A 27,862-nucleotide genomic window follows, 5' to 3' on the forward strand; every position below is an offset into this window, starting at 1 on the left:
AAAAGTGTTTGTTGTACAAAACAGTTTCAGAAATCCCACCAAATACTACAGCATACAAAATTCTTCACAATTCAGCTTTCTCATGTGACTTTGTCACGGTTTGTTGTCTCTATCTCTCTGTCTGTACTCATTTCATCCTGCTCTGCGGGGAAGGCTGGGAGATCTAAAATAGTGCTGTCCGCATTATCAGCGCTCACCGAGAGCAGAGATGACCCAATTTCATTTATAAGACAAGACAGAAGGAGAACAGCTCCAGTCAACCTGCAACATCTAAAGCCATCAGCACACTCCAATACATGTTCCATTGTTTCTTACACTGCAATATTGCATAAGCGTGCTTTAAACATGATGTTCATCTGCCATACCTTTCATATACTCATCCTGACACATAAAAATCTAGATTTCTAGCTTAAAAAAATTTCAAGATTTCTGTTTTGAAATTTTTCTTTTAAACTTTCTATTCATCAAAGTATCATACAAAATGTATCCCACATTTTGTTCCCATAAAAAAAAAAGTTTTAGAACTGTTTTCAACATTGATAGTAATAAGAAATTATTCTTGAGAAGCAAATCGGCATATTAAAATGATTTCTGAAGGATCACATGACACTGAAGACTGGAGTAAAATTCAGCTTTGCATCTCAGGAATAAATTATATTTTAAAATATATTTACATAGAAAACAGCCGTTTTAAATTGTAACAATATTTCACAAAATTACTGTTTTTACAGTATGTTTTGATCAAATAAATGCAGCCTTGAAATATCTTTCAAAACATTTAGAAATCTTACTGACCCCAAACTTTTGAATGATAGTGTATTTATTTATATTCTTTCATTTTATTTCTTAAAATTATATGTTAGTAACAAAATATACATTGTTACTTTGTAGCCAGATACAAGTTTGTTAGGGTAAATAAAAATACATAAAGACTACTGTTGAGCCCTGGACAATCATTTTGAAAGGTTTATTACTTAATTAAAAAATAATTTTTTATAGTGAAAAATAGGATTTTTACTTCCAAAATTTGACTCCTACGCTAATATGCCATATTTTGTGTGAATTACCATACATAGGATTTGCATACTGTATGTATGCGTGACTTACAACCAGCACACACCTTTCTTTGATTGACATAGATGTCATGGCCTCTGGATCTTCGTGGATCTCTGGCTTTTGGTCTTTGGAGACGACGAGTCCAGAGGGGCTGTATTTTCCCAGGATCTCTTCTTGGGGTTGTGTTGGAGGTGGTATGACGCACTGGGGTTTGGGCTGGGTTTGAGGGGGTATCTTGGGTTGAGGGGGAATGTAGGCATGTGACTGAGGTGGAAGGAAGGATTGCGGTTTGGGCTGCGTCTGCGGCGGGACCCTGGGTTGCACCTGCCGCTGGGGTTCAGGGAACAGCTGGGTTTGCCATGGAGGAGCCTGAGAGTCAACGTGGATGTGAGGTTGAGAGTCAGAAATGAGGTGTGCTTGTGGTTTGGCCTGTGTCTGTGGTGGTGTCGGCGGGCTGTAGGGTTGTGTTTGAGGTCTAGCATGGGTTGGTGTGTCGATTTGAGGGTGCTGCACTGGTTTTGGTTGAGGCTGCAGAGGCGTGTAGGACTGGGCTTGTTGGAGGTAAGTGAGAGTGTTTGAGGTGTGTGAAGAACTTCTGGAGGAGACCGCAGCTGTGCTCACCGTCCTTACGGGAACGCTGGGATCAGAGGCATCTGGAGAAACACATTGAGATCCAGCATGAGAGCAAATACACATACAAAGAGACTTACAGGGTAAATCCCACAAAAGCTGTCAGAAACATGTCCATTTCTCCACCAAAAAAATTAATAAATTTCTTAATGCAAAATATAAGCATTTTTGTAGGAGTTTTAAGATTTGCTTGTATTGTGACATTAAATCTTTTTGTGAATTTTAATTGAACACCCACTAAATCTCCATTAATGTAATGCAAAAAAAAAAATTGTAATTTTACATTAGAATGTATTTTGTTTTACATCATGGTAGTATTTGTTGTACTACCTTTCAATGCAATGGCATTAATTATTTTTAAACTAAGCTGATTTTATACTAATTTACTTCAATAAAAAAAAAATTGTACTTCAATATTTTGTACTTTAATACAGTAAATGCTTTATAGGTTTGAGAATCTAATGAGAATCATTACTCAAATAAAATAAAATAAAGGAGGTGAAATTATGAATTTGCACATAACATCCTTGACAGAATTATTATTATTATTAATAATAATAATAAATAAAAAATGTTACATCAATATTTTGTAATATTATATTGTGTTAATACAGTAAAAAATACATATACATTTCAATATCTAATGAAAATCATCTTTGAAAAAAAAAAAGAATATTACATTCATGACAATTAGAAAAAATCAAATAAATCTTTTTGTTTTGTTTTGGGTTTTTTTGAGGGGGTGGGGGGTGGAATTATGAACTGGATATGACAAAATAGACTAGATTCATGAGACTATAAGCAGAGGCATTATATCAGTACTAATTAAATCAGATGAAATCAAAAACAGCTCAACGCTAATATACCATTCAAATATTTGCATTAATCCATCCAGTTAATAATAGACAAATATGTGTGTAGCCACAGCTATTCAATGCAACAGATAAAGAAAAAAAATCATAAAAATCTAGAAATGCATTACACCATCTGCTTACACACACACACACACACAGAGTCATGTTTATCACAGAGCTCAATCAATATCTGACACACATGAACAGACAGCAGCCTAAAGCACCACTGCCACACAAAACACACACATGCACAATGTTAAAAACACCCTTTATCCTATGAAAGCCACTGTCGCATTCTGCTATCATGGCTGTCCTTTAACATGTGGCAAACGTGAACCTAATAAACCGCTGTGTTTTTTTCCTGTAGGCTGACAGCATGTCTGTATCAGTGTGCGCTGAGACACACTTCCAGTCGTCTTACCGCTCCCGTCTTTCATTCATTTCCCTCTTTACTACGAAACAATTCACACACACGCCTATTGCTTCCAGGCAAATGGATAGTAACAGCTTTGGCGGGGAACGCAAACAAAAGCCACGGAGCCACTTCTGCCCGATTCATTTCGGCATCATTAGTTTTGCGTGACAAAGAGAGCCGCATGCTTGATGTATGATAAATTATGCTAATCACATTCGACTCGAGCAGCATGTAGGCTGGAGGCCGGTTAACCCAGTTAACCCAATCAGTGCAGCATGTGTGTGATTGTGTGCACAGAGACAGTAGACACAGCTGATTGGTTTGCACAGGATCTAAACCCATTTTCTTTTTCATTCTATCTATCCTTACCTGAGACGATGGCTCTGGTACCGCTTCCTCTTGCCGTCTGATGGGCATCTGGCGAGAGGTAGCCTCCCTGCGAGATGGGTGTACCCTCTTTCTCCCTCTCCCGTGGGCCACTCAGCTCTGCGTCTCCCCTGCCGTGAGGGGGTGTGTGTCTGAGCGCATGTGTGTGCAGAGGGGAAGTCGCACTGGGGAGCTCTGTGTCTCTCTCCTCTCTGCTTAAATACCCTAGTCTTCCCCTCCGCCCACTCTCGTCGGCCACACCCTTGCTGTACACCGATTGGCCGGGCAGCTCTGCGGGGGGCGGGGACTGAACATCAGGTGTGGGTCTTTCCCCACTCTCTGTAAGACTGAAGTATCGAACTCCTCTCTCATAGGACGGAAACGGAGCAGAGACCACCTGATTGGGTGAGGCCTGAGTGGTGGGTGGAGCTGCAGAGATCCCCATGCGAACATCTGCGGTCATTGATGGGGAAGCACTTATCACCGTGGCAACAGAGGCCTGGGCGGTGACCGCGGTAACAGAGCGGACCAGTGATGCAGAGAGAGGCTCCAACTTCACGCTTCCATTTTGCAGCTGGAGAGATAGAAAGAATAATTATATTTTCAGACGGTGTTCACATTTACAGAGCCCGGAGAGGTCAGAGGTCATATGCAGGATGCATGATTCAGAGGCAGCTTGCAGAGATCTGATGTGCTTTGCATACCAAACAAACTCATTGGTAAACTTCTCAGACATGCAACAAACTTGATTTTTTTTTACACCACTAATCATCATCATCATCATCAACGTCTGTTTAAAACACAATTCTAATCCCACGCTCTTGAGAAAAACTGTCTCTCATAGCAAGCACAGAATTGCCTATTTAAAGGAATAGTTCACCAAGAAAATTATGTTTGGTCATCATTTCTTTCCAAACCTCTAAAAATCGATGTAGAATATAAAAGGAGTTATTGTGCAGAATGTCCTGGCTGCTTTTTCACCCCCATGAGTGCAAGTGAATGGGACTTTTGAGCTTCAAAATGCACCATAAAAGTTGTTGTGACTTGTTCCTTGTGATAAACGAAGTACACTTTAGCATATTTTTTAATAGGAGTACTTATTATGCATTAATGTGAAAATGTCAAATTTATATTAAATGTAATTAGTTGAACTTGAGAGTATTTTTGATCCACTTACACAGAACTTCAGCACATCTTTATATATAATTTCATGATTACAAATATCGTCTTTGAAATAATGGTCAAAGTGTACCAGTGCTGAATGTACTGCTATGCATTTATGGTAAACTATAAAATATACTTTAATGTCATTTCTATCGAAACTTGTATGTTGTGTATTTGAATATATTTGTTATTACACATTTGTAATGATGAAGTTGAAATTTAAATGAACTTAAATTTGAACTTCAAATTTTAAACTAATCAATTTAACATCAAATAACATTACAGTTCAAATTATAATAAAGTACTTCACGTGCTTCAGCATGAAATTTCTTTAAAGCACGAGAAAAGATTAGTAAAACAATTATTTAAAATGTACTTTTCAACTTTTGCAGGAGAACCTTTGACATTATTATAAAGTGCACTTTTTTTTTTTTACAAAAAAAGGTTTACTTTAGTCATGAACGTGTACTTTTTAAGTACACTTAAGTGGCCTTTTATTTCAATAATATTATTATCTACAAGTAGTTTTTCAAAAAGATACTTTTAAGATTTGAAGTACAATACAGTTGTGTACTCCTTTTTTGCTATATTCCATATCATCTGAAGCCATATGGCCTTGTGTGAGGAAAAGATTACATTTTGGAGCCTTACAGCCCATGTTTTCCATATGCTTTTGCTGTGCAAAGAAAAATCAGCGTAAACATTCTGCCAAACATCTCATTCATTAAAAAAAAAGTTTGAAAAATATGAGTAAATGGCAATTTTAATTTTGGGGTAAACTGTCCCTTAAATAATGTAACACAGGCACAGTGAAATGCAGTTACTCAGATAAGAAATTAAACAGGTCAGTCTCTTAAAATAAAGTAACGAAACTGTTATAATGCAACTCAGCAGTTGCAAATATCCAGTTGGAAATGCAACATTGTTGGGGCCTCAGCAATTAACCAATCAGCAGCTGCTGCCAAGGCAAAGCTCTCACTGACCAGCCAATCAAAAGCCTCAGTCCAGAGAGTCTTACTTGCTCGCTCTGAGGGGGACCAACAGAATCAGTCACAGCAGGTTGATCTGTGAGACCGGACGGATCTACGTCTTTTGTAAGTTCCTGTGTATAGCACAATGTCTCTGGAGTCAACTACAACTTCTAAATGATCTCTCTTTAATAATGTCTACCTAAGGTAAAGGGCACATTTTCTAGACCGCTAGTGACACCAAACTTAAATGTAAAAGTTATTATAGTCTCTAAATACAGTGAACTAGCACACAGGTAAAAAGAGGGAGGCCTCACCTGATCAACCTCGTCCTGGGTGATTGGTTGAGTCTGAAAGCGGGTGTTGGCTCTACGCTGGCGTGTGTCAGGACGGGGTCCGTTTGCTGACTGGCCAGAGGGATGTGACAAGCGATTGAATAATGCCATCTTCTCATAAAGGCTTAGTGTTGATAAGTCTGGCTCCTCGGGACCCAAATCCTCTTCTCCCGGAACCGCCTCCTTCGAAACATCTTCTTTCTCCTGCTCATGGTGGGTCGATCCATGTGCTGATGATGCCTGCAGACTGAGAGGAGAATTACAGGTTGTTATACTATAATACATTTCTGCACACAGAGTGACCGAGACCAGTCCGGCTGCTAACAAAACTTCACAAAATACACTTAAACAATTATATTAAGTATTCCAGTGAGTAAGTAATCCAGTTTATTCATTTGTTTATATAAGTCTGTGTCTTTGAGATTCAGTCATCAGACCTGCGAAAGCAATATGACATTTTATACAGTCAGCTGATGACTTGTGTCCATAAATGACTTATATTTTTATAATAGTTATATTTTTCTTTTAAAACTAACAAAAACAAGTAATTATACTACATAGCTGTATAAAGACAGTAACATGTTAGATACTTCTGCATTAAAAATTGTGCAAAAGTGTCAAACTTTGTTTAACTCTTTAATTGTACAGTCAGTGGCAAGAACTTAGAAAGACAACAGGTGCAAAAATGGTTCCTGGTAAAAAGGAAAAAAAAAACTTTGAAAAATGTTTTATACTTCTTTACACAGAGAACTTGCTGATCTCATATTATGGTCAAATTGAGCACTTAGATAAGATGATAACTGTGTAGACTGAATCAGGGAGAGTCTGTTGTTTCAATCAGATAATTTCACCCTAATAAATACACACAAACAGAGTTCAACTCACTCCCTGGTCAATATTCCAGTCCACATTCTCAGTTTTAAAAAGACATAGGACTCACAAGCATTGGTGTTGTGCTTTTGTACTTATTGTAATTTAATTTCATTGATTTGCTCTCTCTTTGCCTTTCTAGTTTAAGTGAATCTCTCACCCTCTGTCACTCTCATAAAACTGTTGACAGACGGGTGACACCTCTGACATTTCAAAGCACAGAGAATGCCAAATGTGTTTTGCAACTTACCATGTGACTGTTTACAGCTAATCTGGGTGACCACGCGCTAATGTAGACACCCAAAACATCTGCACATGCTCACACACATTAAAATACTCTTACTTTTTCATACACACAGGCACTTGCTCACATTTCAATCACGGAACTGCATAACCTCATAATTGCATGTCAGACATTCAGTTTTCACACTCCCAACAACAACTTACAACAGAACGTACAATCCACCAGCAGATGGTGGACTGGCACAAAGATTCCCACAGAGACTTGCCACATTTTGAGACCTGATTAATCTAACGCACCAGTCAATGAATGAACCAGGCAATTTGTCTCTTTCTTCTAAGTATGGTCTGAATTCTCTATTAATATGCAATCATGCTGTCAAAGAACACTGTTCTGTTTCCATAAAACGTCCAAGTCAAGCAATGAACAAATTAAGAAACAGCATGCAGCCCAAGACGACAAGGCCTATATCCTCATATATACACAAAATAATTCAAATGATACCTGAAACTAGTCATGGAAGTGCTGACTACAGCAGGACTGGGGATTCTGGGAGCAGTGGTTTGAATAATGATGACTTGAGAAGGGGAAGCGGGGGAACTTTACAGGAGGACAAAAACAAAAAAGTAATGCAGAGTGAAGTAAACAAGAATCAGTGCAAAAGTAGGGGTGTATAAGCAATCATCAAAACATCAGGGTCAATGTAAAAAATTCAGCATCAAATAAGTGATTATGGGAATGTGAGTAGACAATGATGGGTTTATCCCTTAAAGGAATAATTCACCCACAATGAAAATTCTATTACTCACCCTCATGTTGTTCTTCCCCCCCATATGCAGTCATTTTTCCAAAAACACAAAAGTAAAAATGTCATGCTGCTCTTTTACAAACATTCAAAGTTCCTAATGACCGACCACAAGCTCCAAAAACTCTACCAAAGTAGACCATGTGAGCTTAATTCATACAAAATAAAATACAAACTTCAAGTCATTATTTGTTAAAAATTCTTCCTTCATCAGAATTGTCTTTGTGTTCCAGGGAAAATGCAACAACATGAAGGTAAGTCCACAGAATTTGTCACTTTTTGCCAAACATTTTTTTTTATTGTAGTGAAGAGATTCATTTAATGATATGAAAACTAGGTCCTTTACATAACCAAAAGTAGGAAATGACTTACGTAGCAGCAATGACAACTTCCTCTGTCGTGACCGGCTGTGTCCGTGAACGATCCTGCACTCGTCTGAGTCTCCGCTCAACCGCAGCATTGCGTGATCGAGGTTTGGGGACACCTCCCTCTGAAGTCTTCTCCAGCTCCTGCAAGACAAGAGGTCAAAAAAAGTTTGGTTATTATGCAAATTTATTGGCACTTTTATGCTATAAATAATATATATTCTGTACATATGTTTTTGTAATCATTAGTTTCATGTGATTTCATATAACAAGTTGTGTATGCTAAAGAGATTTTGTACCCTGAAAAGAGACCTCTTGGCTGCCACGCTCATTTTAGCTCGTTCATCCATTTTTTCCTCATCCACTGGACAAAAAAAATAGGATTAAACATGAGTTACTCAATATTAACTTTGTTTATAGAACTGTAGTGTAAAAGCATGACTATGACCAAATCACCGCTGAGGATATTTGATACAACAGTTTGTTTGATATCGTTTAAATTTTGACTCACATTCTGCATGATGAAGCTCTGGACTAATACGGGACCTAAAGATAAAAGTACAAAAAGAACAAAAATATTTGACCCTGATGATTCAGTTGTTGTGGTATGATGACTAAAGAAAAGAAAAATTAACTACATAGCTAGAACAAATGCACATTTCAGATACTAATTTAACCTTTCTAAAAATGCTTTCATATCCAAATTCAGATAAGTATATTTATTAAAAGACTGAGGGATACTCAAGTATAAAACAATGACAATTTACCACTACTGATAATAAATTAGTAGTTTCAGTACAACACCTGACTTCCTGTTTCACTGTACCTATCAGACTCCAGCCTTTCAGCTGATGTAATTGCTCATTTTAGCTCGTTCATCCATTTTTTCTTCATCCACTAGACAAAAAAAGAGGGTTAAACTCAAGTTACTGGATATACTGTTTATAGAATGGTTGTGTAAAAGAATGACTATGGCCAAATCACAGCTGCTGATATTTGGTTTGATATTGCTTACATTTTGACTCGCATTCTGCACATTGAAGCTCTGGACTAAGATGGGACCTGAAGATAAAAGTACAAAAAGAACAAAAAATAATTGACCCTGAGGATTCAAGTGTTATGGTATGATGACTAAAGAAAAGAAAAATTAACTACATAGCTAGAACAAATGCACATTTCAGATACTAATTTAACCTTTCTAAAAATGCTTTCATATCCAAATTCAGATAAGTATATTTATTAAAAGACTGAGGGATACTCAAGTATAAAACAATGACAATTTACCACTACTGATAATAAATTAGTAGTTTCAGTACAACACCTGACTTCCTGTTTCACTGTACCTATCAGACTCCAGCCTTTCGGCTGATGTGATTGGCTGGGTTCTAAACCTCTCAGATGACTTTCTGTCATCTCCAGGGGAAATGTAACGTCTGGGCCGACGTGCTCCTCTCTCCCGGTCACTGTTGACAACTGGATCGATCTCCATGGGAACCTGGTCTCCTTTAGACTCCCTTTGTTAGACAGGAAAGATTGTCTTAACAAAAGAAACACATTTTTCAGAATTTGTTTAGTACCGAGCCTCTAAAGCAACATTCGCAGAATAGAAACATCTGCAGAAAAAGAAAAAAAAACAAAACTTTTTTTGTGCACACAAAAAAGATCTCGGGGCACTTTAGGGGATCCACAGTTGAGACTGAATTTTATCTTTATTAAATACAGAATGCTGCAACAAAGCTAGTCTAGATAAGTCAGTCTGGGTTATCCCAATTCCCCCAAATTTTGGAGCAATACAGCATAAAATCAATCAAAAAATCAACAAATCACAATACATTTTATTTAGCAATGATAATCATGCATTTGATGAAGATAAAATCAAATTTCTGCACGCAATGTCAAGGCAAGGTTAAGATCAAGCAGTTTGTACCATGGCATCCAATCTACAAAATCTCATCCCGATGCCCATTTACTGTAGTTAGAGGAGATTAGATTAAGTGATTTAAATGCAAAGTCATTGTTGAAGACTTAGCTGCTTGGATGACAAGTGGCAAAGTTTCAGCAATTACAGATTAAACCTTTAAATGATGAGCAGCACACAAGTGATTGCATATGATCAAAAAAGGCAGAATTTCACATCCAATTGTTGGGATTATTACTTAGAGGTTAGTGGATTTAATCATCATCTTTGATAAAACTTTGTTTTAGCATGCTGACATGCCAGTTTACATACAGCTCAGGTCTGTGTCCAGAAGCATTCTCCAGGTAGGAATGTCTCAGTTTAGCCACAGAAACTCTTGTGTCCAAGGTGCCCATTTCACCATTGGCCACACCACTCGGCTCTCTAGTATGAAGCCTTGTACCTATCACCATTGCAGACTCTCGACTGGCAGCATGCTCCAGACTTCTCAATGCAGCAGACCGTTGAGTTACTCCAATATCTGACATGGAGCGGATTCGCACCTTTGGCCTCAGGTCACCTGCATCCTGGCTCACTCGATGTTGAGCTTGTGGGAGGAAGGAACCTTTCTGCAAGTAGCCTCCAACATCCCCCACCCTATGGTGTAGAAAATGCTGTTGATTGGTTAGCTGTGTGGGAGCTGTGTCTATTTCTTCAGGTAGATGTGGGTTTAACCTCTGCTTTCCTTTGTCAGGTCTTTCAAAATTATCATCTGGCTGGCCCATTCGATGCACTCCTTGCACTTCCCATGCATCCAACTGTCCAATTTTACGTACCCTACGTTCCTCCCAATCATCTTCTGATTGGCTTATCCTTCTCCGTCTGACATGCCCTTCTTCATTCTCTGACAGATTAATCCGTCGTCTTCTACCATGTCCTTCTGCCACTTCTTTTTGCAGGAACCTTTGGCCTTGTTTCTGCTCCTCTACCTCTTGACCGATTTTCTTATCACCATGCACCAGTGGTTCAACAGACTGTAAAGTGTGGCCTTGTCTTCGATCAACTTCCCATTCTCTTTCTTTGAATTCGTCAACTTTCCTGACACCTCCTTGTTCCATCCCCTCTAACCGGTGAGTGCTCCAATTATCTTGACCCTCCTCCTTTTTAATACCAGCCACTTGCTTGTTTTCTTTTCTTTGACCAATCTTCCTTACACCACGTCCCACATCTTCACCTTTCCAACTATTGTTTGTGCCACTATCTACCTCTCTTTCTTCAGATTGACTGGTCCTTCGGTCATAATGCTGTTCTCTGTCTTTTAGTAGACCAATTACCTTTTCACCTGCTATTGTTCCCTCCTCCATCTGAGCAATTCCTCTTCCATTAGGCCCCTCCCTTTCTTCCAACTGGTGCAACTTTCTTCCACCTCTCTCCTCTATCTCCTCTGACTGGCTGATCCTTCTGATTCTCTGACTTTCCAAACCTTCATCAGTTTGTCCACGCATGGGATCATCCACACTCTTTTGCCTGCGGCGGATCTCTGAGGGTAGCACAGCTTTTCTGCTCTTAAGTAACCCTTCTGAAGCTGGATCCACTCTGGATGCTGATCGACCTTCTCTGTGAATGGGCTGAATGTGATCAGCACTGGCCCTTCGTCTAGTCTCTTCACCCTCTTTGTCAGCAGGTGCCAAACTGGGTATGGGCAATCGTCCTTTGGGATCCACTGTCTCAGACTTACTAAGTGAAGGTCCAGGCACAGGGTGAGCTGCATGAGCATTAGAAGATGAAGATAGATGGCTAGAAGTATGGGAAGGAGCCGAGTAAACAATTTGCCCATATGCTGGAGGCAGTGCCTGGACTGAACCATACTGCAGAGGGCTGTGACCATAATGCCCATGTGACAGACGTGAATGCAAGGTGTGTTCATGTTCATGTAGAGGCTTCTGAGTAGGTGCATGTACTTGAGCTGGTTGGCGAGTGTCCCGATCTAAAGGCACTGGTTGAAGGATAGCCTGATACTTTTGTACAGGTGGTGGGGCATCTCTGGTACCAGGAAATGGCTGCTGGAGATCTTTGTATGCTGGGTGTGGCTGTTGTGAAGGTCTGTGCATTTGTGATGGTTCTTGAGCATCTTGACTATTTCTCTTTGGTAGGGATTGCTTGATTTGTCCAAATCCAGACTGACGACCCATGGTGCTAGGGTGTATACCAGGACTCTGTTCATAGTTTGGGGGCTCTGCACTTTGGGCACGCTGATGATTTCCAGTTTCACTTGAAACTATATGTTGAAAGGCAGGCGAGTCCATACTGTGAGTGCGCTGGAATCGCGGCCGCTCTGCACTATGTGCCCTTTGTTGACGGGTCTCCTGATTAGGTTGTTGGATTGGGGGTTCAGAGCTCCGTGTTCGCGGTTGGTTTGCAGATTGAGGTCGTGGAGCTAAATATGGAGGGGCAACTGTTGGATGACGTCTGACAGAAGATGCATCTGGCCCTGAATCAGAACCCCTTCCCGAGATGTCCTCCCTTGTCTGTCTCTCTCTTACTCGTATTCTTCATTAACGGAGGAAAAAGAGGAATTAACATTCATCCAATTAAAAACATGACCTACTATCATCCTGAGAGAAAGTGTCATCAAATTGATTAGAGATGATGATAGATTAAACATTTTTTGTCCCACACATCAAGTATAAGAACCACTTCCTCATCTTAGAATAGTATAAGGGCTTTCGCACCACGTAGTTCTAGGACCTCAGTTCTAGGAACTAACCAGCATGGTGATTCCTAGAGAACCTATTTCCCCCTTGGGCTGTTTTCCTGGGTGCATTCGCACCGGCAGCAGGAACTCTGAAATGGCCGACAGCGACATCTTTATTTGCAGCATTTACAAACATCAACAACCAGTGAATAGAGGATGCCATGATCGGAGCTTTTGTTGTTGTGTGTTGTAAGTTTCATGATAACGGAAATGGAATGTAAACACTATTTATGTGACTGAAAGAGCATGAAAATCTGACTAAATCTCCCATGACAACTTGCAGTGTTACATATCTTCGAGGATGAGAAAATAACACAATGCTGCAGACAACAGGTAGCTAAATGCCATTAACATTGTTTTCCATGTTCATGGAGTAAATATATTTTCCTGGCTTTTTAAAAATGCTGGTTAGCCGATGTTTCACATGCGTTTGGCTAATCAGCATACACTTACGTCACTGGTAGTTCCTACAGAACTGTTTTAGACCCTACTCTGAAGTAGGAGCTAATTTAGTTCCCCCAAACAGAGTTCCTAGAACTAAAACTGTTACTAATTCCTGCAGTGCAAACATGCCAAAAAGTGGGTACTTCCGCCAGTAGTTCTAGGAACTATGAAAAGGTTCCTCTGGTGCGAAAGCCCCTTCTGTTTCGATAAATTCTACAGCTAGCTTTTGCCTGACATCAATATGTTAAACATTCAGGGGGATAAAAAACAAACACCCAACATATTCTCTTTTCAGAAATATGTTCTTCAATAGCTGGAAAGCAAAGTCCAGTTATTTGCAACCGTTTCGGTAGACTAATATAAACACATTAAAACGCAATAGTGCCTTGGTAACCATTTATGGTTACTTGTAACCATTTATTGGCAATCTCTCAGCCAGCAGTGACAAATAAGCTCCACCTGTTACATGTTTTTTAAGTGAAAAATTGAAAAGGAATGAAGCCAAGTCTCATTGTTAGGAGCTGGTCTCTGGTGAGGGGCAAAGGTCAAGGGTTAAAAAAAAAACAGTGGAAGGATGAAGAAGATTAACAAGGGAAATGTTTGCTAACATCTATGATGACAGTATATGGAGAAAGTCAATATAATGAAAACTAAAGTGTGCAAATGTATTTTTGAGTGCATGGAGTTCGTAGGATATAAGGTCAAGTGTTGGAAAATCGAGTTAGCGGGTCAACTGGGGAAATTTAAAGGGTTCCACTCCCACTCTGATACCTGGATGGCCAGTTGATTTGAGAGTGTGATTCACTGTCCGTGTCTCTCCTGAGGGACCACTCACTCTGAGAAAGAGCTGCCAAGCTAAAGAACACAGAGGCCCAGACCCTAGTTATCACAGTAACATCATCATGACATTCAGCACTATAACAAAACACACTTGTGCTTTACCAGTCCTCATCTAAATGGAGACCATTGTGATGTCACAAATAATGGAAAACATCTGTCCACTTTTCCTGATTGCTTCCTCTCTTTCTTGTATAGTTATTCATTTTAATATAAGGTTCCTCAATTAGTCTCTGACATCATTACTGCCTAAAGCTGGCCGCACACTAGACAATTTTCAAATCTTAACCGATTTTAAAACCATGGGAGACCACAGACATGAAGAGAGTTAACCGATTTTTAGCCTTATAATCCACTGAACGCGCACACTAGACAATTCTACCAGACAGCGAGACCACACGCTTCATGACTTTAGGAACGATTTCACAGTGACACGAGATCTCACGAGATCAAACGTGACTAGAGAAGAAAAACAAATGGAAGACAATCGCAATCAGCTGGCTCTCCCAGCGCGCATTCGGTTTCACAGTGAAAAACAAAGTATAAAAAAAGAATATGGGTGATGTATTCTGCTTTCGTGGAATTTTTGTGGCTGCCAAGTTTCAGCAATAGAAGCACGCAACATCTGGTAAGTGACGCTTGCTCGCTCTCATTGGCTATGGTGGGTATCATGCAAGAGGCAGCCAGATCAAGAGTCACAACAAACAAGTTTGATATTTACGATTTGAGTTCGGGGATGCTCCATCTCAATCGGGAGCAGTTAAATAATCGTAATGACACCACACAATAGAGGAGTTTTTGGACAAAAGAAAATGTTTGCGACAAGCTGTGAATCGGCCCACACCCCCTGATCGTTCGGGGGTGCAAATCTGGCTTAAAATCAGCCTTAAAATCCTCTAGAGTGTGGCCAGCTTTAGAGGCCTTCATTTAAGTATGATGATCTCATCAGTTTGGACATCTTTCTCCTCATGGGTTGTCAAGTTATGTAATACTTCAGATAGAACACATGCACCTGTATCTGGATATAAAAGTTATACAGTTATCATTTTATAAAATATTAGGGGTCTCATGTAACAACAATCACACTGACATACACAACTCGTGGTCAATAAATCTCAACATGCAAGACACCTAATCTGACCCTCGGTGTTTCAGAAGAAATGTACTGCTCTTCTCTACTTATCTCAAGATACATTTTATGAATGTCTGAAAACAACCAATTACTGTCATACTAAATAATGTGCAATTCTCATCCACTGCTATGGGGAGACTAAGCTTTGAGTGTAGTGGGCAATGCAGTATCTTTCAGCAGAGCTTCAGAGTGAAATTCTTGCTGATGTCCAGTGAACAGTTCTACATATTTAACCCCAGCTCACCAGCTCTCTGGCATGACTGTAAACCTGACTAAACACAAAAGCTGGTCCATTCAGCATTTTTACCAGGAGTATGTTTAAGATCTTCAGCATTATCTCAGTAAGGCAAAAAAACAAAAAACAAAAAAACCCCAAAGCACTAGTCCTTGCAGAGGTCCACCACTTTATTGGAAGATAAATTATGGGAATTGTTAACCCTGTTGCTTTTTCTCGCTTTATAGAATGATTTACACAAAGTAGGCAAGTGCTCAGATCCTGAATTTTTCTGAATTTTTTTTCTGAATAAAAATCTCTTTTCTTTTCTTATGAGACTTTGTTGTAAAGCAGTCTTTGTAAAAATCATTCATTCCCGTACCCATTAACTACCCATGTTCCCGTTAACTTCGAGGCCTTCAGTAAAATAAAGGTTAAAAAAGAGCAAGCCCCATACCAACATGGTGTTTTCAAAGGAAGTATGCCAACACAGGAAGAAAATAACACATCAATCAAAATCAAGGTCCTCTATATATTTTTAAGATCCAGAACTGAGCACACATACTTACCCCTGTCTGTTGAGGATATTTTGAGCTTGTTGCTCGATGAACAAGTCTCCAGGAGAGATGCCATATCGTGTTGTGGGCAACGAAGCTCTGCGTGCTGTCCTAGGAGAACTTGCTACAGTGACAACAGCGACACCCCTCGCTGGTTGGGCTGTTGTTGTTTCCATTGGAACCGGAGTTTCCTGTGGGCGTGGTTTCGTACTTCGGTCAGGTGCTCGTCTATAATTTTCCAAGTTCATTGCCCTCTCTCTCTCTCGCTCCGCATCAAAGCCTGATGGAGGAGGAGCAGGATTGGGGGTGGGGTCAGAAGGCATGAAGACTCGCCCTATCCCTGAACTGCTGTATTTAGACCTGCTGCTGCTTCGGTCCCACCCCGCATCCCGTTTTTGCAATGCCACGCCCCTTGTCCTGCTCTCACCACGTCCCCTGTCAGGAGGAGCCCCTTTGTCTGACAGGTCAGACTCTCTCCGTGCATGTGTGTAGCGCGGCGCGTAATCCAGATCCACCTCTTGGTCGAGGAGGATTCCGTAACGTTCTGATAATTGTCGCCGACGTTCAGCTTTGTAGCGCGCAATCCGCTCGGCTTTAGAGCTGAGGCTGGCTGCATCAGAACCGGCTGGGGTAGGACCGACTGGCTCAGGGTGGGTGGACAACTGTGGATCTGGACATGTCCGAGCTCTGGATTGCCGCTCTGGAGCTTCTATCTCATCACGGTTGTAGCGCCGCACTGTAACATAACAAATAGAGAGTGAGTAGGAGACCAAGAAAATTCTAAAATTTTGTGGGCTCAAGATATGACCTGAGCCCCTTGTTCAATGCAAGTCTACGGGATTATTTTCCAGCTGTTTTGTCCACCAGATGTCAGATTACTAATAAAAGTAATACCACACCTCTTTTCCTACGTACCAAAGTATAAAGGGGTCATGAACTGCCTTTTTTATCATTTTGTACTGTTCTCTGAGGTGCACTTATAATGTTATCTATATAATGTTATTTTTTACATCAAAATACATCATAATTTAGAAGTAATATCCTATTTTCTGTCCTGTTTTTAACCCCCTCATCTGAACGCTCTGTTTGAATAGGCGTGACGGATTGTAGACTCGGAAGTAAACACCCACTGGCATGATTGGCTAACATTTGTGTATATTTGACAGCGTACATTCCTCATAGATGGACACCGCTGTGATTTAGGTTAAAAACACAAATTCTCAGTACATATCAAACTATCTGTAATAACAGACAAAGCAATAGTGACTATGTAAAAACGGTTACTCACACTTGTGTGGTGTGACGTTACTGTCGGATCCAATATATTCAGCGCAGCATCATCTTTTAGTTTCAATCTTTCTAAAAATCCTGCATCGAATTTGGACCTTGTTTGTAAATGAATCCATGGGAAAATGAAGTGAACAGAGGACCAAGTTCTTACTGATGCGATCTGGAAATTCATAAAAAATAAACTGCATCCACTCTTTCCTAACGTTGGGACCAGAAGGAAGGCAATGGAAAGACTATTTTTCCACAACCTGGCACTGCACAGCATCTTGTTGACTTCCAAGCCATTTCTAATTTCTGTACAGACCTGCGTTATTTACCCACTACATGTGTAAATGGGTGGGCGGGGCTAAACAGGCAGTGATGTAGAAGCAGGTGTTGATCTTCTTCTGCGGAGGCGGCGTTTAGCAACACTGGCACATTCCACAATCTGTTGTTTTGGCAGATTGGCTTCAATATAAGCTGTTTTTAGACTAACAAGAAAGTTTTGAGTTCTGAAACTTACAGGATCTTTTTATAGTACAATGACCTCTTATATGTCAAAAGATCAAGGGAATTTTGATTTCTCAGTTCATGACCCCTTTAAGGAGATTTTGTTATTGAAATAATAGTATAACAAATAGCAATCATAATAGTGACTCTTGCCTTAGCTGTGCACTGTACAATATATTGTCTGCTTATGTAACCGGTATGGAAAGTAATATGGCCATTTCATATGTAGAATTACACAAAAATGTTCACGATGTATACCTGATATGCCTGTCTGTGTGTGTGCACCTTCCGCTTTAAATTTCTGACAGCAGCGTTAATCTTAATTTCCTGTCTTTGCACCTCCTCTTCCCTTTCTGCACTGTCTGTGTGTGGGAGAGGTGGGTTTCTAATGAGCTCTGATTAATATAATTTCATCTTTGCTTTAAAAATCACTTTTATACTTGGTTTTTCTGTTTAAATCATATTTATAACTATTTTTCATGTAGGTTTAATTATTTTCATGTTTTCATTATAATTGAGGTTGTTGTTTTTGATGTCTCATCGATGCACGTGCTAATTGCGTTGCACGTTACATTCATTTAATTGAAAAGACAAGAAGGGTAAAAACACACTGTAAAGACTGTTTTATGTTTTATCAGGTATGCTGTTTTGTCACTCATTGTTAAATTAATTTTGTATGAAAGTTTTATACCATTTTCTCTGCACTGTCTGTGCATGGGAGAGAAAAGACAAAAGGGCGAATTCACACCATGTTAAAGGGGTCATATGATGCGATTTCAATTATTCCTTTCTCTTTGGAGTGTTACAAGCTCTTGGTGCATAAAGAAGATCTGTAAAGTTGCAAAGACTAAAGTCTCAAATCCAAAGAGATAATGTTCTTTTTAGCAGCATCATATGACCCCTTGAAGAACTGTTATCTTTTATCAGTAAATGAAGAGTCGAACCGTCAGCTGATGTCCGACTGGTTACTCATTGGGAAAAAAAAAAAACCCAGACAACACCGGTTACACTTACAGAAATAAACTGTGGTGTGACCTACCCACAATGCCTGGATCGCTGGGATCTGAAGCACGTGTATAGCGTGGTGTGTCCTCCTCCAGTAGTCGGTTGGTCACCAGGCCGGCTGTGTGTTGCATGCTTGTAGTAAGAGCAGGTGGAACATCAGCCTCAATCCCCTCCAACCTTCGTGCAATTCTCTCTTTCCTGCATGATAGGAAGCCATTATATGCAGTGCTGGGGTAATTCGACATTGTGGAAGACAGAAATTCTAACCGTGACAGTGCTTTTTGTAAAGTAATGATGTAACATAAGTTACTTATAAATGTAGCATTTCATTTTCAAATGTAACATTTCTCAACACTGACTATATGCGTTTTCAGTCATTTTACATCAACTTTTATGCATTTTGAATGCATTTTTACATTGCATTCAGAGTATACATTTTAACAGTTTATCCATTCCATGGGAATCTAACCCATGACCTTCACATTGCTAGTGCAATGTTCAACTGTTTGAGCTTTAGGAATGCCATGTTAATGTTAATATGCATAGAAGACTTTTGCGAGACCAAATGTACCTGTTCATTTCTGGACCACTTTTGATAGAGGTTTCAAATTGCTTCCTTAGCTCTGAAACTAAAAGACAAGCGTTTTGGTAAATATCCAACTTCTTTAAGGAAAATATCATTATTATTGTCCTTCAACTTTTTAATCACAATGTTATCTTAGCATTTCTCACCTTTGGGCAGTACAGCTAGGATGTTTGCATCAATTTCTGTTGTACTCTTAACCAGTGATGTCCTGTCATCCACACCAAAGCTGTAAGGCAGAGATAGAGAGTTCATGATTCAAAACAATAGAGCTTTAGTAAATGTGTTAATGTCAGTAGACATAAAATGTTTAATTTAAATTTGGTCTTCCTGGCACTTATTGAAAGGAGACTGGAATTTCAGTAAGTGTAACCCTAACCCTAAAATCTGATTGATTAATAGCCATGTTGTTCTAGGATCAACAAGGATGTTGACCCAGGAACATGTCCTACTTGGCATAACACAGTATACGCGCTAGCTGCTTGGCCACACTGATCCATTATGTTGACTTTTCCAACACCTAATCTCTGCACACCTTAGAAAAATCGGATTTGGCACCGAGTGCCTCCAAAATTCTACACTGGCAGGTCAAGAGCAACCTTACCAATGTTCCTGTGTGACATATTAAGCTAAATTAGCATTGAAAGTCTTGAATGTTTACTTGAATCTCACCACAGGAATAGATTAGCTGCTAAGGTATTTATACATCTAGAGTTCCCCTTAACCATGGTACCAGTCCTGCCAGCCCAAACAGCACATTCCAATTACTCCTGTTTACAGCACACCCTTCACTACACATGCTGCTATGCACAACGGTCTCATAAGCAGGGCAGCAGAACTCTAATGAGAGCTTAAACAAGTTTAGATTGCATTCACAGAAACTTTTTCAGACACGCCCGATATGGAAATGATGTAAGGAGGAATAATTGACTCTGTACAATTGAATTATTGAACATTAATGCATACCAAAAGTTAAACCGCCATTACATCCTTGTTGTGCTTTCAATTTTTAATAATTTATAATAATAGTAAAGAGTCCAGGTCAATTATTCCACAGTATATATTTCCTTACACCACTGATTGAGCTAGAAACCAGCCAAGGTTAACTAGTCTCTATATCTACTCGTTTTCTTTTTATTTATTATAAAAAATGACCCTAACACTAGCGTTCTCTATTCTTTTTCTATTCTTTCGACTTGTTTTCTTTTTTATTCATTTAAAAAAAAAAATGTTGTCCCTCTATTACTATTATTTTCTATTCAATCTACCTGTTTTTTTATTATAAAATAAAAATAAAAAACCTTGTGTAGGGACTCCTAAAATATACCTTGTGTTTCATATGCTTTGTGTCAGAAATAATACAAAGTATTCAAATGTATTTTATTTTTCTTTATTTCGAAATATGATGCAACAATTATGTTTTGCTTGTATCCAATGAGAAAGTGTGTTCAATACAGGTGTACTATTGTAAGCCAGTGACTGTTGAGCTTGACGTTGTGTCATAACGTGAGTCACGTAATGAGGAAGGAGAAGGTATCGCACATGGCGAGAGAGTGCTGCCAGCAAGATCTGCTGTCTCTACGAAAAAGTGCGTCATCCTTTTGGAGACTACTGTATTCGTTGTAATATAAGGCCCAAAGTGTAGAGTGACGACACTTGTTTTATTTTCTGTTCTTATTTAAAGTGCATCTTATTCTTTTGTTTTGTTTTTCGTGATCCTGTGAGTCATCACTTAGTTAAACCGTGTGTGATGATGGCTTAGCGGCAATAGAGACAATTGCCTTTATGAACAAAAACGGTGTTTATGAAGCTATCAGACATTTTGTGGTGGACTTCGGAATCGCATGTGAAACCGGACTGATTGTGTGTTTCATCATTGGAAGTGGATCAACTGGATTCATCTCATGTTCAAGACAGCTCGTGAGGGGACGCTGAGTGTTCGTGCCGTGAGGGACGAAATATTGTTTCACTGCCATCGGATGAACGTAAGTGAAATAATTTTCGTGCGGGATTACTTTTAATTCATCATCTGATTAATGTGCACCAACGAACTGGGCCCCAACGATAACGATCGATCGTACATTTGAACTGTTTGACTGACTTAACGTATATTTGAACTGTTTGACTGACTTACGTATATTTGAACTGATCGTAAGATATGTAACTAATGTGCATACAGTACTGAAAGACAGTGTATGATGTGAACTGCAAGTTTTCTCAACTGTTTAACTGATCTTGAAAGATATATTTTTGTTTTTCATTAGCCTATTGTATTACGTTGTTCTGGAGGAAACGGAGTGTTTTGAGAATAGGGTTCTAAATTGACGTTATACATATCTTGACTGAGTTATAGTATTCTAAAAAAAGAACAAAGCTAAGGCTAAGAGAGTGTAATACGTGTGAGAACAAGAACCGTTCTGAGACTACAAAAGAGGTTTATATTTTTTATTTAAAAGAAAAGAAGCAACTTGCATATCGTAAGGGATAATTGTTTATCCGCTTTCTTTAAAAACAAAAGGGTTGTTACTCGTTTCTTCATTTACTGTTTTCTTTTAAAAAAAAAAGGGAGTTATTACATTAATGTACAAATAAATCTTGGTTATTCTTTTTCTCTTTAACATTTGCACTTTGGTATTTCATTGAGTCTGGCAAGTTAATTCATTTAAGAAGTTACTGAATTCTTGGGAATTGCAAATAAGAATTGTTTAATTGATCTTTAGTAAATAGAGAAAAATTGGTACAGGAGGAAAATTCATTTTACAATTGATTTTGTAAATACAAAAAAAAGAGAAATACCGGCCTAATTCACCATCCAACTGCCGGGAATCCAGGATTCATGTTAGAGAAATAATTAAATTAACCCCTAGGGTTAAGGAAAGGGTTACACTTGCTACGTGTACTGTGTTAGACTAACCAAGACTTGTCACAGAACTTACATATTATTACTCTTTTGTTGGTTTTGATTGCTTCTATTGTCCTCATTTGTAAGTCGCTTTGGATAAAAGCATCTGCTAAATGACTAAATATGAATTTAAATGCAAATATAGTTTAAAAGTGTCCAGAAACAATATGGTGAAGGGATGTTACTGTAATATTGTCAACAAACCTCACACTACTTCAATAAAACCCTTGTAACGTACCAACCAATCAGAATCTAATTAATTTTAAATAAAATTGAACATAATTCTTATATTTTTCTGCTACTGTAAATAAACATACAAATTCTGACTAGATTTTTTAAACACTGGTTGAAATGTGTTTACATGACTAAAATATGTTTTTGTTCTATATTGTGGACTCCAGGAGGACTGATGTTTTGATTTATTTTGTACACATTAAAATGTCAAAAGCACATTCTTCTCTTTTAACAGCTTAACCAATGGAAACAACAAAAGATAACACACATACACCCACACATACACACTCTGGGTCTGTGATGATAACAGCCAAATACACCTCCCCTTCTCTTAGAGCAAAGTCTTTTTCATTGGCCAGGACTATTGATTCTTAAATCACAATTACTGACCAAAGTAAACAAAATGTCTACCCTTTAATTTATCCCAAAACGTGCATGACGCAACACACAATCAGTGTCCTGAAGTCCATAGAGCAACACAGTATCTAAGGATTTTCAATAGCATCTTATCAACCGCATTTAGTGCTAAGTATTAAAGAACATAAAGGGATTAATTCAGTATTTAATTTAGCTAATGGGATCAGCTTTAAAACAAAGAAAAAAGTTGGGTCAAAACAAAATAGCCTTTAAAATTGCGAGATGAATGGATTCTGACCTTACTGCTCTTTTCTTTAGTAGTGCAGGGCTGTAGAGCTTAGCAGAAGCTTCACCGACATAGCCTGTGAAAAGAAACAACACAAAAATCTTAGGTGTCTTTCACAACACAATTCCGCAAATCTATCCAAAAGACATAAAAAATAAAATGGACCATAAAGGCCTGTTCACAACAAGAAGTATTACTACAACAATACTTACTGTATAAAGTTTTAAATATCGTTCTAATTGCTTAATAAGGAAAGTTCACAACACTGATAATGACACTGTAATTAAACAATATTGCAACCACTTTCATAACAATCAGAATCCACCCAAGTTTAAAGAGCTTGAGCACTTAAAGCAGCAGACAATAAAATTGTAACACGCGCTTATAATAAACATAACATTATTGTCCATCGGCGCAATTTCGTTCTTGGTGTGCATGGGCCTTAACAGCACAAACTGAATTTGGCAGCTCAACTTGAATAATTCTGTGCACTTAAAAGTAATTTCATGTTGCTTACAGTGACGTTAAGCAACCCAAGTTCAGGAAAAATACAAATTGATCTTAGACAAATTTAAATGGAATATTTCTCCAGAAATATGCAACCTGTTGCCAACAATGACAAAATATTTAAACACATTCCATCTTGACTTCATGTTTCGTCCATTTAAACTAGGGCTGCACGATAAATCGCATGCGATATTTAACGCGCATCTTGTCAGAAAGCCGGTTCTGTAATCAGCGGTAAATCTCCATCACCTGCGGGCTTTCACATTGAGCAGCATTAACTACACAGAGCCGTTGTTCACTGACGAGCTGCGCAAAAAATCGCTGATTACAGAACCGGCTTTACTGATAAGATGCGCGTTAAATATCGCATGCGATTTATCGTGCAGCCCTAATTTAAACCCATCATATTGTACAGACAACAGCTTGAGTTACTGTGTTTAACATCCTCCAGTGTGGGTTGCCTGATAAATATACCCCCTCCAAAGGAGCACCTGGGCTGGGAAGGGACCGCTTTAAGAACAAGCTAAGAAGAACAACGTCAACGTGGGTGTGAACTGTGAAGACATCCTAATTAACTTAAATCAAGTCTGGTGGACGAGTTTCCGTCCCAGGGTTGCTAGAGAATCACGTCAGGAAGCTGACAGCCACAAATTAGCGCGAGGAGACGAGAAGAACAAGGCATTGTCTAAAAATACTATTTGGGGAGATCAGGGTAAAAAACAGACCCTGCTCAAGGGTCCACGCTACTTAAAACACATGTAGTTCATCTCACAGAAAGACAGACGTCCAGTAAACCACTTTCACACAAGGTTTGTGTGAAGGATTTTATGATCTGTTGTGTAGACAGCAAAACAGCAATTATCACGTCCTGCCATTAGCACGTTAACACAGTGTTGACACACAGAGTCTGGGGTCATTTCATGATGAACTGACAGTACAATCAGTGTGACAGCTGCAGGCACTAGAGATTCAACATCAAATCAGTTGCGACTGTGAAACTTTGGCAGCTGGAATGGAGAGATAAGGCTTAACTAGAGGTCACAAAATTTGCTAAAGACTATTACTGTTCCACTTCAATGAGACCTGATTTAAGTTTAGTGACTGACCGATAAGTTTTTCAATGGCTGCTGTTGATGCTGCTACTATCTGATGAGCAAGATGTCAAAGACTCTTATGCTCACCGAGGCTGCATTTATTTGAAAAAAAAAAAAACTGTAAAAATAGTAAGTAATATTGTAAAATATTATTACAATTTAAAATGACTTTTCTGTTTTCACATGTTTTATAGGCCTAATTTATTCCTGTGATGGCAGAGATGAATTTTCAGAATCTTTACTCCAGTCTTCAGGGTCACATGATCCTTCAGAAATCATTATATGATAATTTGCTGCTCAAGAAACATTTATTAGGAACATTTAAACATTGTCAATGTTATAAACAGTTGTGCTACTAAATGTTTTTGTGGAAATGGTGATATATTTTGTGCAGGAATCAATAATGGAATAGAATGAACAAAAGAATAGCATTTATTTTAAACAGAATGCATTAATGCAACCCTGCTTGCATATGAATACGTGCAATTATATGTGTAATCATTCATATTCTGTTTAATTGTGCTTGTCCACAATTAACCTTTTGATGAACAATCGTTAAAAAGTCAACAATGCATGAGTTAAATGTTGATTTGAAAAAAGAAAAATAAATGTTAAAATATTTCCCTCAATGCTTGATGTCGATACCGTTTTTGCGATAACAGGGTGGCTGACAGCCAGTACAACTATATATTTGTATACAAAATAATGATATCATATAAATATTACACATTTCTGAATTTAACTGAACATTTACTTTACACATTATTTCCTCATTTCTCAAAAAAAAAAAAAAAAAAAAATAAAAATAAAAAAAATGTAGTGATGCTAAAATTGTGCAAAACATATGCACAAACAATCATTACTAAAGAAAAAAAAATCCCACATTTAAAAAGTCAAGATGATTTATGAGAGCTGACAGGTCTGCTTCAGCTAGAATGCACTTTTATACATGATGTTCGAAAATAGATTACAATGTTGTTGTTGTTGTTTTTTATTGGAGGAAAAAAAAACATGAAAAATATGTTCTATGTAAATGTATTTAAATGTAAATATCACTGAATGCCATTGTGAAAAGTAACAACAGTACTGTAGTCTTCAAGTAACAAAAAAAGATAATAAAATGAAAACTGAGGAGAAGATTATATATAATCCCACATCGAAATCCACTGGATATAACTGGAAGACACTGGATTGACTGAAGCAGAGTAAACCCTGCCACAGTACGATATCGGATGTGTTGCTCTTAATAATAATAATAATGCATATTTTGTATCCACAAATCTCAATTGACAAGGAGACATTGATATTGTCTACAGATTTTCTGAACTGACTCAGAATCACCACTTAGATTCATTTGACAACAGTCATCAGCTGATACAGACAATCTCAAAATGGTCAAATTAGTCTAGGAGGACTATCACTGATCACTTCTGAAGTTCACAGCAACCTTTAGCACCACAAGGATTCAGACTTCTTCAGGTCAATTAATCAATCTTCATGCTCTTCAATCAATCTTCAACAGAACAAGAGTTACTTCTGGTTTGTATGACTATTTAAAAATATTTTTTTTCACACAATATTAAATTGATTTAAACAAAGCCATCAAACAACTTCATGTTCCTTTACATTAAAATAACTATTCAATCAATGACCCGGCAACCACTTTTACTCAAATCCCCATAAATCAACCTCACTGTCTGGTAACAGTAACCAGGCACAGAGAGTTCAAGACTTACCTTGACTACACTGAGTGACGTGGTTGAGATAGTTAGTAATCCACGGGTTATGGAACATGTTGGAATGAAAAGGAAAGTAGAAAACGGAGAAAAGAGAGGAAAAGGACAGACAGACCTAATCACAGGCTCAGACAGACGAAGAAAGAGAGCGAGAGAGAGAGGGATCGCCACGGACGGACTCAACGTGATGGAAATGCACCGAGGCAAAACTGGAGGGCTAAAGCAAACACATGGGAGGGTGGTAGAGAGAGAGAGAGAGAGGTGCTAAGGCAGCTCACAGGCAGTAATCTGATTACAGGCAGAAATTAGCCTGGATGATAAAAGTGGATTGTGGGAGCACGGTGGATTCCTGGACTTATGACATGAGGTCTCCTACATTTACACACACTCACACACACACGCGTCAGCTATCCTGGAGTCACAAATACTCGGTGATGCAAAGATGAAAGTCTTTAATTAGGTCTGACATGCCTTTAACATCTTTTACTGAAAAAAAAAGCCAAATAAATGTGAATCTTTGTTAAAGCTGTTATTAAGAAAATTGTGTCTTCTTATAATGCACACTAAAGGACTGCTAAACAACATAAAAGCTATCTTCCATGTTCATTTTGAGTTTTTATGCTAACCGCTATGAGCACAGAGTTCTGGGTTCTACTTCTGCTGTGTTGCCAAAGAGGTTAAGGTTTAGCTGGTTAGCACTGAACAGTTAGCCCCATGCTGGTCTACTGTAATTACATATGGCATATTACATGCATTACAATACTTGCTTTTTGTGATATTAAAATTAAAATCTAATCGATCAAATTGACTGGTAGTTTTAAATGGCAAAATGTTTTGAATATTTTTGAAAATTGTTGACTATAGCTTTCAAGTCACTACACTGTTGTTTGCTAACATTTCTGCCAGTGTTGTTATTGTTTACTAAAACTAAACAAATAAAAAATACTGTCATTGAAAAAGATGAAATAAAATAAAATAAAATATAAATATTAGTTTAAAAAAAAATCACTTAATTTTAGCTTGAAATTTTGCCATGGCAAAAACTAAAAATGAAAACTAAAAAAAATAAACTGCACAGAAATATTCAGAAAAAATGACAAACATAAATCAATTACAAATATTACAATTAAAAATAAAACACATATATATATATATATATATATATATATATATATATATATACTGTATATATTTTACAGTATATATTTTACTGTATATTATTGATCCCCCCCCCCCCCACACACACACACACACACACACACCTTTTCATTCCCCATTTTATCCTTTTTAATACTGAAAATGTTATAAAGTTATATTTCAAGATGACCTATAATATATATATATAAACTGTAAACCATCAAACAGACACTAGACTTGATTTGACTCAGTGTCTCATTTGTTCTAACTAGACACAGCTCCACTCTGCTGAGCAACCCATCCCCTCCTCTCAGCAAAGACAAATCAATCAGAAGGG

General features: G+C 38.3%; 1 protein-coding gene across 6 annotated transcripts in view; it reads right to left on the minus strand.

Moving 5' to 3' along the window:
- The window catches only part of LOC107698493 (supervillin-like), a 62,584-nt gene that overhangs the window by 19,285 nt on the left and 15,437 nt on the right, over positions 1 to 27,862 (minus strand). For 2 of the 6 annotated variants that reach the window (XM_016499511.1, XM_016499513.1), the window contains exons 1-15: positions 26,389 to 26,623; positions 23,064 to 23,127; positions 19,422 to 19,501; positions 19,261 to 19,318; positions 18,724 to 18,887; positions 15,918 to 16,641; positions 10,300 to 12,516; positions 9,413 to 9,583; positions 9,085 to 9,131; positions 8,369 to 8,433; positions 8,077 to 8,213; positions 7,404 to 7,499; positions 5,771 to 6,035; positions 3,325 to 3,895; positions 1,121 to 1,709 (exon numbers count right to left, since the gene is read on the minus strand). In XM_016499511.1, coding sequence (XP_016354997.1) covers positions 1,121 to 1,709; positions 3,325 to 3,895; positions 5,771 to 6,035; positions 7,404 to 7,499; positions 8,077 to 8,213; positions 8,369 to 8,433; positions 9,085 to 9,131; positions 9,413 to 9,583; positions 10,300 to 12,516; positions 15,918 to 16,641; positions 18,724 to 18,887; positions 19,261 to 19,318; positions 19,422 to 19,501; positions 23,064 to 23,127; positions 26,389 to 26,446 — 5,306 coding nt within the window. In that variant the 5' untranslated portion in view covers positions 26,447 to 26,623. Of the gene's footprint in view, positions 1 to 1,120; positions 1,710 to 3,324; positions 3,896 to 5,770; positions 6,036 to 7,403; positions 7,500 to 8,076; positions 8,214 to 8,368; positions 8,434 to 8,580; positions 8,616 to 9,084; positions 9,132 to 9,412; positions 9,584 to 10,299; positions 12,517 to 13,936; positions 14,100 to 15,917; positions 16,642 to 18,723; positions 18,888 to 19,260; positions 19,319 to 19,421; positions 19,502 to 23,063; positions 23,128 to 26,388; positions 26,624 to 27,862 lie in introns of those variants that run through there. The other 4 variants (XM_016499512.1, XM_016499515.1, XM_016499514.1 and 1 more) reach the window with 4 other exon arrangements.

The sequence above is a fragment of the Sinocyclocheilus anshuiensis genome, unplaced genomic scaffold, assembly GCF_001515605.1.
Source record: "Sinocyclocheilus anshuiensis isolate Anshui unplaced genomic scaffold, SAMN03320099.WGS_v1.1 scaffold1910, whole genome shotgun sequence".
NCBI lineage: Eukaryota > Metazoa > Chordata > Actinopteri > Cypriniformes > Cyprinidae > Sinocyclocheilus > Sinocyclocheilus anshuiensis.